We start from the raw sequence: 13032 nt of genomic DNA, 5'->3' as shown, positions 1-13032 counted from the left end.
CGTGAATGTTATTTTCACCTCAACGCATGGCCTGTTTATCTCTTTTGCTGGTGCAAAAATAAAGACTGAATTTCAATTAGATGACAAAAGAGTGAATGAAATGGAGTTGTGCATTGTGATTAAAATATGACGATGCTCAACACCGTCACGCAGTCAAATCGTTAACTCGAGCGAACTTATTAGCCATTGTGACCTAAATCCCGCAAGAAGATATATCCGTTGTCTGACTCATCAATTTGTGATATCTCATTTATCCATAAAAAGGAATTATCCTGATAATCCGATCTCTTAGTATCACGAGAGACCGGAGTATCTACATGAGAGAGAACTAATGTGTGTGTATGCGTGCGTGCGTGCGTGTGTGTCTACGATTATGTATATATATTTGTTAATTTATTACTTAAATGTTCTCTGTATAAATAAAAATAAATTTAAAAATATCGTTGTCCTAACGTGTATTAAAAAGTAAATTTCATGTTATAATAATTTCAGAGTTGTAATTTAAATCCAAAAACCGATTATTGCAATTATCCTCTAATGTAATAATTATTCTTTGGGAAATATCAAGACGTTTTTTTTTTAATATAATATTATTTCTGAAAAAATAATTTAATTTAATTTAAATGAATGTTAGTTCAACATCTTAACACTCGGAACTGTAAGGCGTTTCGTATTAAATGTTTGAATATTTGAGTTCCATTTCCAATCAGATTGTTGATCATACTCTCCTTTACACGAGTAACTTACAAGTATATATATATATATATAAAGCGAAATAATGTTAAAATTTTTATAAAGCTGCCACAATTAAATTCTACATCAAATTGTAATCGAAACAGTTGTTGTTTAGAATCCGTGTTTCAGTCTCGGTCTCAGTTCTTGAAATCAGTTCTCGAGAGGATTTCGTGCGCAACTATAAAAATGCCTTGTTTCATCGAATTTTATCTTATCTGAAATACGGAACTTCACCGTGTGCCGAGAAAGGATTAATTATAACTACATGGCGTAATTAAGGAGCTAAGCGTGAGAACGAAACCGACAAAGAATACACGTACGCTCAACAATATAAACACATATACCTGGGTGTTCTTTACGTGAGAATTAGCTCCAAGACGTGCATTGTACGAAGCTGAGAAAGAAATCAGCTACGTTTTTGACATTTTTATACCCTTTTCAGAAGCAATGTTACCGCGAATAAATCGATGTTTTATTTTGCTCCACGATACTTTGTAAAGGAAATGACCAACATTACTACTTAGCGTCTTTAATGTCATGTTAAGGCGAAACAATTTACCATGCAAAAGTATTTACCACGTAGACATAATTGTTATTCGGTTAAACTGTATTTGTTTAGTTAAGTAGCGATAAAATAAAGGTATAACAAAATCAGATTATTCCTATTTATATTAATTATTCTTATTTTACGTCATACGATAGAAAATAATCTAATTTCTTTTAATATAAAATATAATTTGTAAAAAATCATTTGTTAAAATTTTATTTAAATCTACAGATCAATTTTTTTAATTTACCAATAACTTTTTTAACATCATTTGCAAAGTAAATAACATGCATTATCACGCAGCGAATGATTTTTTAAAAATTATATTAATATTGTATAATAAATTGTATTAATTATATTACTTTTTATTAAAAAATAATAATATCAAATAAATTTCTTTTTTAACCTCGTTGGATATTTGTATAAATATCCGTAACTTCTAATTGGGACGTTGAAATCTTAAGTTTAAAATGACACTTGTGCAGTCCGCACATTCACTTTATTGAAGGACTTTACATTTGAACTCGAGCTGCTCGCAATATATGACGGAGTATAGATGACGGTCGTCGACAAGGATCGCAAACAGAATTCAAAGATTAATTTTCTCTGGCTGGCAAGAAGAGGTTCTCGAGTTATAAGTTTTCCCATCATAACGACCGCATTCATGGTACAGCGTTCTCGTTAGTCAAATCTATCGCAGAATTCTTCGTGGATTGCATTTCCGACGTGGAGCCAACTCGAACAAGGAAAACCTTATGCATTTACATATGTTGATGGTAAAAAATCATATTAGTGATTAAAAAATTCGCTGTGTGATTGCATTAAATAGATGAAATACAAGTGAAAAACATAATATTGTACAAAATTGGATTCGTTAAATATCAAAAAGAAAAGCAACCGCGAAGAAATTTTTCTACCGTTTTATCTTTATTGTATTATTTAAATTTCTATTTTTAATTTATACGTACACGTAAATTCACTCCCACAGATTTTATAAAATTTTTATAACGATATTACTTTAATAATAATATGACAATTTTTACAATAATCTTTTTGGAATGCTAAGTGTTTTATATACTAAGTATGCGAAATATTTGTTGCACTGTTAAGCATGTCGCATAACGATAACACAGTTATTATAGCAGTAAATTCCATACATAAGTTATCTTCAAGGTGACGAGAAAACAGTAGTCCTTCTTTATTAGATAAATCGGAAATGTAAGAAATAAATTCAGAATTGTATAATTAAATATAAAGAATAAATTTATAATTGTATAATAAAATAAAATAAAATTTTCGTAAATAAAGTGCATATAAAATGGATCAATATCATCTTCGAAATAATCAATTATTGAGAACCACTGACTGGGAAATTACATGCAACGCGGGCATTATGCGACCTAGGCACAGTTGCGCAACGATTTTACTTTTAAGCAGTCGATCGCGGCCCATTTACTATTCCAGCAGCATGCAATTGCATAACAATCATAGCACGCTGCTACGTAATACCTGCGATGTAGTTGAGCAATAATCGAGGTAGAAGGCATTGTTAGCCGTAAGTGATAAGAGAGCAACCGCTTTACGGCAGCCGCGCCTATTTACACGAGTCGCTTCGCGTAAAAATTCGAGGAATGTTTTAGAAACTGTTGCCTGCAATATGTAAATATTGTAAGAGCATTATTACATTAATTTTGTATAAATAAATTAATACTTATTTCAATTTCAAAGTTGCGTTCATAAACAACGTGCGGATAATATACGAGTATGTCATTATCGTTTCATTTATGATACCACAATAGTATTTCTGATCTTTATGAAATTTTTAATATTATTATTTGAAAGAATGACAAAATTTGTAATATAATACTGTTATTATTTCTACAAAATGTGCATTTAATAATAACTTTAATATAAATTTGTATTTGAAAAAATATGTGGCAAATCTTTAAAAATATATAAGTACTATTTTCAATATAACTCCGTGCTCGTCTTGTCTGTCCGTCGCTCTAATTTAATCGACAGTGTGTAAAATATTTCCCATTTGTCATGCGCACAATTATCCATTAATTTCATGCTCACGAAGCTATGAAATAATTTTGGCCCGACTACATGGTTTAATCTAACGATATCTCAAGAATTTCTGACGCGTGAAATCTACCTGTTAATAAACTGCTCTCTCTCTTCTATACAGTTGTTATACAATTACTAGTAAACTTACTTTTAATTGCTATTTCAATTAACTCTTATAAAGAGCAATATAAAGGGTGTCCCAAAATTAACGCAAGATTTGAATTTGCCGCCATTTGTGCAGTAAAGTGTTGGCAACCCAAAAAAAAAAACAATTTAACAGCTGACAGTTTAGGGTTAGTGAAAAATGGAGCGTTACACGATAGAACAACGTGTGTTCATTATTCAACAAATGGATGCTGATTTTTCGAGCAAAATCATCCTAAGCGATGAAGCACATTTTCACCTTGATGGCTTTGTTAATCGCCAAAATCGCCCCCTAGATCGTGTGATTTAACACCATTAGATTTCTTTTTATGGGGTTATTTGAAATCACAGGTCTATGTCAACAAGCCCACAACCACCCGTGCATTAAAGGAGGAGATTCAACGCTGCATCAACGAAATTCAGCCACATTTATGCAAAATGGTCATGGAAAATTTCGACAAACGAGTGCGTATGTGCATGCAAAGCCGTGGAGGCCATTTGCCCGATGTGTTATTCCACAAATAACCCTATCCTATGTACTTTATGATTCAATAAAAAAATAACAATCAAAAGACTAAAAACTGTGTTTTCTATTTAATTCAAATCTTGCGTTAATTTTGGGACACCCTTTATTAACAAGAACATAGAAATATATGTGTATGCACGTATTTAGAAATATACGCATATAAAATAGTGCGATTGGCAATTTAATTTCACTTTATCACACACATAGTATTAATGATTTTGTTCTGCGAGAGAGACGTTTTCGTTATGTTAATGTCTGAAGAGGGCTCAATCCAGTAGCCGAAATTTGTAGCTTGTAATTATTTTCTTAATTTTCATTCTTTCTTTTACGTTATGTAATTTTACCTTTGTCAATTGAAATATATTCTTTAGTTAATTCCAAAGAAATGTATTGACTCTTACTTTGCCCGTTACTTATTATTATTCGTTTAATAATGTTATAAAAAGGATAACTAGATTGAATAAATATGAGCAGTAATCGAAATTAATTACCAAATTATATCTGGCACAAATACTTGGAATTAGATTAACGTAAGTTAAATTGCCGCGTCAATATTTTTCTTCTCATTGTAATCACGTGCATATAGAATGAACCAGATGTTATTTATTCACTGTGGTCGGTCTCCCGCTGTTTTTATGAAAGACCAACGGCGTGGTTTCTGGTTAAGAAAAGTACGGCACGTGCCAACGCGGGCGACGTGGCCTCGGGTGAGCGCTCGAACACGTGTTCCAGAATTTAGTCTGGACTCTGGAGTAACCTTTCTTTTCACGGTGTGCACGTATGCACCACTTATTACAGATCTGACGTGAGTAATATGTATGCAATCACAATACTATGTATATTGTGTATACATTTCATAACCAAATATTAAGCGATAATAATTTCTCATACAATTATTTTAATATCGACGGAACCAATTTTCACACTTAAATGAACACATTTTTATATTCTCGTCGATTCTGTTTTCTTCACGACTGATAAGTTTTTCTAGAGTAGGAAAGTGATCTGCTTATTCTTAAATTTAAATTCGATTTCTTTTACACCCAGAATTCTCCGTACGGTCTTTCGTAACCGCCATGTGAGTAGCTGTCATTACTCTGGGAGTGGCTTAGCACTAAGTTTTTTTTTTTCTTTTGAGAAGATGAGAAGTCTCGATATTTAATTATATAATATTTGTTTCTGAAGAGGATTCGATCCTCGCAGCCAAAATATGTTAAATTTATATGGTAGTTATAACGTACGAGGTAAAACGTCAGATTTTTTTATGTACAATGGAAAAAAGTTCTGCGGGGGAATCCTTTAGCAATTTGTTTATTTATTATTGTTAAAATATTATTAAATTGTACACACACACACACACACACACACACACACACAAAACTTCAATTCTCTCTATCTTTTTGAACAAATTAATTAAATTTTGATAAAATAATTAAATTCTTTAAATTCATAATTTATTCTCTTGTAATTATTAGTTTTTCCACAAACTACGAAGAATATTAAAATCACAACGACTGACTTTTATTTACTCGCTTTTAAATTTCTATGCGTCGATGATTCTCCTACATTAATTAAGAATGAATAAAAGGAAAAGAAATAAATAAACGATTTTAATTTCGGAGACTATCATGAAGTTAAAGGAATGTTTATTCTTCTCATATATTGTACGTCAACTATAAAATAGTGTGATATCAAAAAATTCGTCACGTCGACATGGTGAACTGCCTTCGATGGCAAATAAAGTGCAAAATTCCGGAATCAAATGACGGATAGGAAATACGAGCGAAACGAGACCCAAGAGCTTGATTTCATGCACGCACTTTTGCTTATTCCTTGTTTGACTCTTTTGATCACATTGTTTTATTTCCAATAATCTACAAAAAATGCTATTTGAAAAATATAGGCTGTCCAGATTTTAGGCGATAATGACAGATCCTTTTACAGTTAATTTTAATATAAATTTAATTACAATTTGATACAATTTACTTTAATACAAATTTAATTAAATATTAAATATTGGAAATTGAGTTACGCAAAATAAAATTTCAAAAATGTACTATGGCAGTAAAGTTTCTGTTAATTTTTGTAAATGTAAAATAAATTGTAATGAAAAAATTCTATTTAAAGCTTAATTGTAAAAAAATGTGGAAACATTAAGGATATTAAACTCTATAGACAATAGTGATTTCCATTTCATCGAAAAATCTAATACCAACACAGCAAAAGTTGCATGGATGTTCCATAAATTCCATATATTCATGAAAATATCCGCTGTCGATATACTTGTCTGATTTCATCAATTTAAGCATCATTAATATGTATAATATGCTCTTTTAATCATTTACAAAACAGTCTATGCTAATATATTTTCAAGTCCCTGTTCTAATATGCGAATACACATCTCACGATTGTGCATACGCTGATGGAGATTATGCGTAAGGGTTGGGAGTCACCCCATTAGGAGAGCGATGCCGTAAGAAGGTGGTGTATACGTAGATGACTCTTTGAAAAAGCACTGATGCGCGTCGCGTCATAGAACTGTCTCTCTTTTCCACTTTTTAATGACTTAGCGGGAACGAGTGAGCAGTATCAATTCTAACATTTTTATTTGTTACTCATTTGCTAAAGAGTTGCCAGAAAAATGTGTTGCTGTTTTTTTTTTAAATTATGTTCCGCTAAAGAAATTTAAACAATATATGTGTGTGTGTGTGTAATAATTATACTTAAAAATAACGTAGAAATTTGTTGCTAATTTGTTGCTATCAAAGTATTCAAGTTTCGAATGAATTACTTGCGAGATAAATGTAAATCGAGCAAACTTTTGAGCGTGTAGGCGAAGGTAAAGAGCACAAAATTTGTCGCTCGCATATAATTCCAAATTTATGGGATTGAATCCGTGAAGTTTGCACGACGTTCTATTAATATAAAAAAATAATAATGTCAGTTTCAGTAGTACTCTCTCTTTTTTCACAATTTTACAGTTCCTTATAAAAATAAAAGAGTATGGCATTTTTTTTTAAGAGGCCATATCAGATACAAAGAATAATAACAGCGAAGTAAGTAAAGTGAAACTGATAGGTGTTAATTGTATTAAATGTCAAGCGTAACAAGGGCGTGTAAGAAGTAATAAAAATACTAATTATGAACTATCTGATATTATGGAGGAGTGTTTCTCGCGCAAAAAAAGAACTGTCTGTCCCCCCCCCTCCCCCCCCGTGAAATACGCAAGCGTATTTTATCGGGTTTATCGGGAGTTTAAAGTGCAGAGTGTACGATGATTCAGCGTCATGTCATAGGGGTTGCCCTTGATGCGCTCTTACTCATAGTTTCGCGACGCAGGATGTAGGAAGGGATTGCGTCTACTCGTACACCGGTAACGCGATCAATAAGATAATTGAAGACTTTCTCGACGATGTAACTTCTCCGGCGGAAGGGAGTAATTTCGCTATCTCCCTCGTACTAGCGAAGGGCCATTGTTTCCAAGACAATCTTCATTTTACACTTTCGAAATTTTATTACCCGAGTCGCATGTAAACAAAGAAAATAGACAAACGCACGTTATCGCGAAAGTATCATGAAAATTGGATTTTTATTAACGTCACGAACTGTGTGCTGTGCAAATTGAAATCAGATTACAAATACGAACGTTATAAAAATTGATCGTTGACTTGACTTACAATTAGATACATTAATTCTACCGTTTTTATGAATTATTACTAAAAATGTTGTATATTGTTAATTCAAATTCGGGATTTACTAAATTAACTGTTTCAAGACTGAAATAACTGTACTTTCGTAGAAATTTATACAATTTATACAATTTTATGCGAACGGCAAACAAATACGGGAAAATTATTTCAAACTTTGCGTATTTTCAAGTAAAACTACTGTGCTGGGAGAAAATTCCGGGAAAACATTCCGCAAAAATATTTCCGCGGAAATGTACGCTAAAAGATAATGCATTTTGCGGTACCGCTCTGGAATATGTAATGATTGAAAAAATTTCATCACCGATACTTCTTCAATCCTCTCGCACACATAAATGTACATTTAAAAATCATTTTACTTCGAATCAATTTGTAATTTCGAAAATAATCTATTAATTTTGAATGGACTGAAATTCTGCATAAAATAGGAAAGGAATTGATTGTTGCGTGCGATACAGAAAAAGTAATATTAGAGTAAAAAACAGAATATTTGATATCGGATTCATTTCCCGATATTAGACCGCAAAGGTGTTACACCGAAAGTCAGGTCGCCTTTCGAACGATCAGAGTCACGGAGGCGAGAGAAAAAACGATCTCGGAAACGAGCTGCTGCGCATTCACAGTCGATCGACCAACCGTGAAAAGCCCTGTCGCGGAGAGCAAAGTGCAATCGTGCGGCAACGAGACTGATTGCACTTCCAAAAGCCGCGGCAAACAGATCTGTGGTTCATCTAATTTGTCTACACGTGAAATGAAGCGTATCGGTAAATCAGAACAGTCAGAGATTCAATCCGAAGGGTAAACACGTGTAAACGCAATTGAAAAAACGTGCGATCTCAACACGAATGTTCAGCTTTCGCTATCTAAAGTTTAACAGATTTCGATAAAGCAAGTATATACTTGAGTGTGAGTTCTAATTCGCGTATTATACAGATTAATTTGCAAAGTTGGAAGATAAAATACTGCTTGGCTTCTATTATTAGGTTAAGTAAAAAGTCATCGCGTATTTTTTAGCTCAAAGTTGTATATACAATATCTTCGTCAATAATGAATGAAATTCAAATTTAAAAAAAGGGTTTTAAAGCTTGAAATCTCTACTTTTAAAAGCTTATCACATTTTTTAAGTTTATATGAGTTTGATAATTTTTACATACCAAAAACTACGAGCTGAAAAAGACGAAAAATTTTCTTCTCACTTTGTGGATTTGTAACGTGTCCAAAACGAATTTGAGAAAATTTTCGATTACCTATCGTGAAAGCTTGATACTTTCCCTACAAAATCGTTTTTTTTTAATATTCCTACGACTTTTGATTACTGAGTTATCGCGGATTAAATAAAAGAATTATTTTGACTTTAATTGCTCATAACTCCATTAAAAATTGTCGTATCGTATAATTTAAAAAAGAGATTTTTAAAGCTGAAACTTTACTCTATCAAGATATATTTTTATTGTTAGTAAGAAAGTAATTGCGGTTTTTACTGATAGATGTCTTTTAAAAAAACGCGATGACTTTTTACTTAACCTAATATATAAAAGAGACTATTGTTGATAATCCTCGGATTACATATATACATCTATATATTCGTGAAATTACTAATCATTGTATTGATAATCTTATTATCTTGATATCGATAAAGCAACATCGTCGCTTCATGTTATACTAGTTCTGGTATAACACGCAATCGCTAATAGCGCTCAAAGAATAATATTATTGAATAAGTAAGTAGTGCGTAGGCCGTTATCAATGTTTGGAAATATTTCATCTGCACTACGTATTATAGCTTAACTGCATCAACGTGCCCATTGCAAAGATGCGTGGGCGGGAGAAGTGGATGCATCGATCAAACTTCCTCTACAAATCGCTGCGCCAGACTGCACGAGATGTAAACCAACTCGTAAACGCGCCGCGTGTCCGCTCGTAATCCCAATCGACGATTAAACTTTCACCGTTCAATAGCCCTGTCAAAGGAAATTTTGGTGGAAATGTGGAAATATTTCAATATTCTCGAGCATTTTGAATCGCACGCGCTTTGGCCATCAAGCGAGGCGCGTAGAACTGAAGTAAATTATACGAGCACATTTAACATTTAACAGTCGATTCTTGTTACACAAACATCCGCGATAACGAATGCCGTGGATTTTGGGTTTCACGCATTGGGCATAACGATCGACGGTAAATATAGTAAATATAGTAAATATATGTGGATGCGAAGAAAGCACGAGGAGCGTATCCTATAATGGGGGCACGTAGCGATATAATGAGTGGTGTATGACGTGTTTAATCCGCCGCTTGTGTGTGCAAACTGCACGTGCCGCTCCGAATAGTCCGAATGCGGCCGGCTCCGAAACGACCAGGTCACCGGTCGTTCCAGGTGTTCCTGGCGATCGCGATTACGCACCCGACCGGTTCGAAACGTTTAACATTAACTTCTCATTAAACGGTTCTCACATACCACAACAATCGGACCGATCGGACCGCAGGGCGTTACCTGTTTCTCGTTTTTTTTCCTCCGATTTAAGGTTACAGTAAAAACTAAAAACGGTAGAGAGGACAATCAAAGCTATAATATCTCCTAGGATATTTGGAATATAGAACGATATGAAAATTTTGTGCAATTGCCTAGTGCTCTCTCTCTCTCTCTCTCTCTCTCTCTCTCTCTCTCTCTCTCTCTCTCTCTCTCTCTCTCTTCGTCATAATATACGTATATAACATTCAGTAATAAATGAAATATAATCTCGTAAAACTTTTGTGTGATTATCAACTATTATTACGTAATTATTCAATGTTAATTATTATATATTAATAATTTTACAATGCAATTAAAATAATGTGAATTAGCGACACGTATTTTGTGATGTTTCGAGGATCTTAAATGATCTGTGTAATACATATATTTGTATGATCGAAAGGAAAATTTGGAAAGGAGATTTGTAAGCTTCGTTTTGCCTGGGGTGGATAGAATCGAATGGCTTTTAAAGGACGTTAAACGATCGACGAGGTAGAGTTGAGTTGCCCTAAGGCAATATTTCCGAGCGCAAGTCTGGTTACAGAAAGTCTGCGCAGGAGGTGACAGGGCGGCGACATCCGGCTAAAGTCGGCCTTGCGGCTCCGGCACGAGGGTGGGTTTCCGCGGTGATGATAAAACCGGCGATCGATAAGAAAACCGTGCGATAGTCGGAATCGCGGGAAACAGAGAAAATCTGGCATCCTCGGCAAGCGAGAGATCCGAAGTATGTCAATTATTGCATGTCAATTAAAGACTCACCGTTTGGAATTGCTCCAACAGCTCCTGCCGATCGTCGATCGCGGTGGCCATGTTGTGTCAGAATATATAATCCTTCCGCCTTTCCTTTCTCCACTGAGCGGCACCCGGTCGCTGCTTCTCCCTCGCTCTCTCACGCCCTTCGGTTCACTCCCTCTCGCGCTCTCTCTCTTCCACTTTCGACTCGTCCGTCCTTCTCGGCCCGATGACGCCGTATACGTCGTGACACGATACGGCGCGGCGCGCAACGTGCAACGGTCACTCGACGGTGGCAATTTTTCTCACTCGATGTCTTTGCGTCAACACGAACGCGCGATAAATACTCGATACCGACCAGAAACGACCGCTCGGCCGTTTGGCAAAAGCGTTTTTAACTCTACAGTTAGCCTGCCAGTGTCAAACGCACATAACATTCGACACGATCGGAGTCGCAGCTAGGACTGCTCCGACTGCTCCGACTGCTGAGTGTTGAGAACTGCGCGCGAGCGATACACCAAACTCCGCGCGGCGCGGCGCGGGCGGTGCGCTCCAGCGGACCGAACGTTGTCGGAGATACGCGAAGATACCCGAAGTGCTTCTGCGCTTGCCGGTACCCGGACTACCCGGTACCCGACAGTGCCCGGTGCCGCTCGGCTCGGCTCGGCGACCTCGCTTGTGACAGTTTGCGATTTTGAATAATGTACACGTGTTATTCTATAAGGTGTTTGAACGTACCTGTGTACGCCGAATTGTTTGATAAGAATATTCAATTACTGAATTGCACTTGCAGAATTTTTCACTTGTGTATTGTTCGATTACTGCAGTGTTATACGACTCGCTTCAGTTGCGACTTGCAACAGTTGCGACTCACTTCAGTTTGACGTATTAATTAGAATTTTCTGAACGACACAGAATTTGAATTGAATTTAGACCGTTGTTTTTCTTATGCATAAATATATTTTCCTAATAATTCTAACAAAATTTTCATTATTGAATTATTTGCTTATTCCAACTCTTATTCTTAAATCATCTCTTATCTATGTATAATAATCGTCTTGGAAATAAAAATATAAAATCACATATAGACGACATATTTAAAATACTGGTCAAAATAAATAAAATATATTGTAATATGTTATGTGTACAATTATATTTTATTTTAAAACATTCATACATACAGGTCAAAAGTCTGGAAACGGTCGAACATCTCGAGAGCAAAGTATTTTTGGGAAATATATTTCAGACAAAAATTGTACACTGAGAGAAAAGATTGGTTGCTGCAGCAAATTAAATGGTTAAATATGGCATAGCATTTTTAATTGGCCGCAGCAACCAATTTTTGATTGCGTTAGCCATTCTATACCAATATTGCGGATAGGCTAATACAATCAACAATTAGCTGCAGCAATAAAAAATTGGCTGTTGTAACCAATTAAAAATGCTATGCTATATTTTACCATCTAATTTATTGCAACAGCCAATCTTTTTTTTTCAGTGTAGGATTTGAAAAGCTCTATTCACTGATCACTGATCCTTGGGTGGCGTCGCCAAGGTGTGTCAGGTAAGGTCAAATCGATTTTTAAAAATGGAACATCCTATTATATTTTTGATGGTAGAATCTAATAGCTGAATATTGTTCAGGATCATATCTTGGATAACATTTGTCGAGATCAATTGACCATTGGAGATTATTCTCTTATTATCCTCTTATTTTCATTTTTGCATTAAAAGTTCATTTTTAAAATGAAAATAAAAATCCTCCAATGACTTTTTAAATCTTGACAAATGTTATCCAGGACATGATCCTGAACAGCATTCAAGAGATTTTAGCCGTCGGTCGGACCTTGCGTAACGCTAATGCCGCGATACTGTAACTTTCAAGCCTTGTAACTCGGAAAGTGCTTAATAAAAATTGACTTTATTATAGTGTTTTGAAAAGGTCTTGACACCAGCTATTAGATTCTGCCATCAAAAATAGGAGGTTCCATTTAAAAAATCAATTTGACCTTAACTTGACATCACTCAAAGTCAAATGGATGTGATCAGTGAATAGATCGAT

General features: G+C 34.7%; 1 protein-coding gene across 1 annotated transcript in view; it reads right to left on the bottom strand.

The window, feature by feature from the left end:
• Positions 1–11466, bottom strand: part of LOC108756568 (plastin-2) — a 29536-nt gene extending 18070 nt beyond the window's left edge. Inside the window, exon 1 of the mRNA XM_018500464.1 lies at positions 10998–11466. Within this exon, the coding sequence (XP_018355966.1) occupies positions 10998–11048 (51 nt within the window). The 5' untranslated portion in view covers positions 11049–11466. The remainder of the gene's footprint in view (positions 1–10997) is intronic.
• Positions 11467–13032: the final 1566 nt, after the last annotated feature.

This window comes from Trachymyrmex septentrionalis, unplaced genomic scaffold, assembly GCF_001594115.1.
Source record: "Trachymyrmex septentrionalis isolate Tsep2-gDNA-1 unplaced genomic scaffold, Tsep1.0 scaffold128, whole genome shotgun sequence".
Classification (NCBI taxonomy): domain Eukaryota; kingdom Metazoa; phylum Arthropoda; class Insecta; order Hymenoptera; family Formicidae; genus Trachymyrmex; species Trachymyrmex septentrionalis.
Note: the sequence above shows the minus strand (reverse complement) of the source record. Positions and strands in the feature narration are given on the sequence as shown.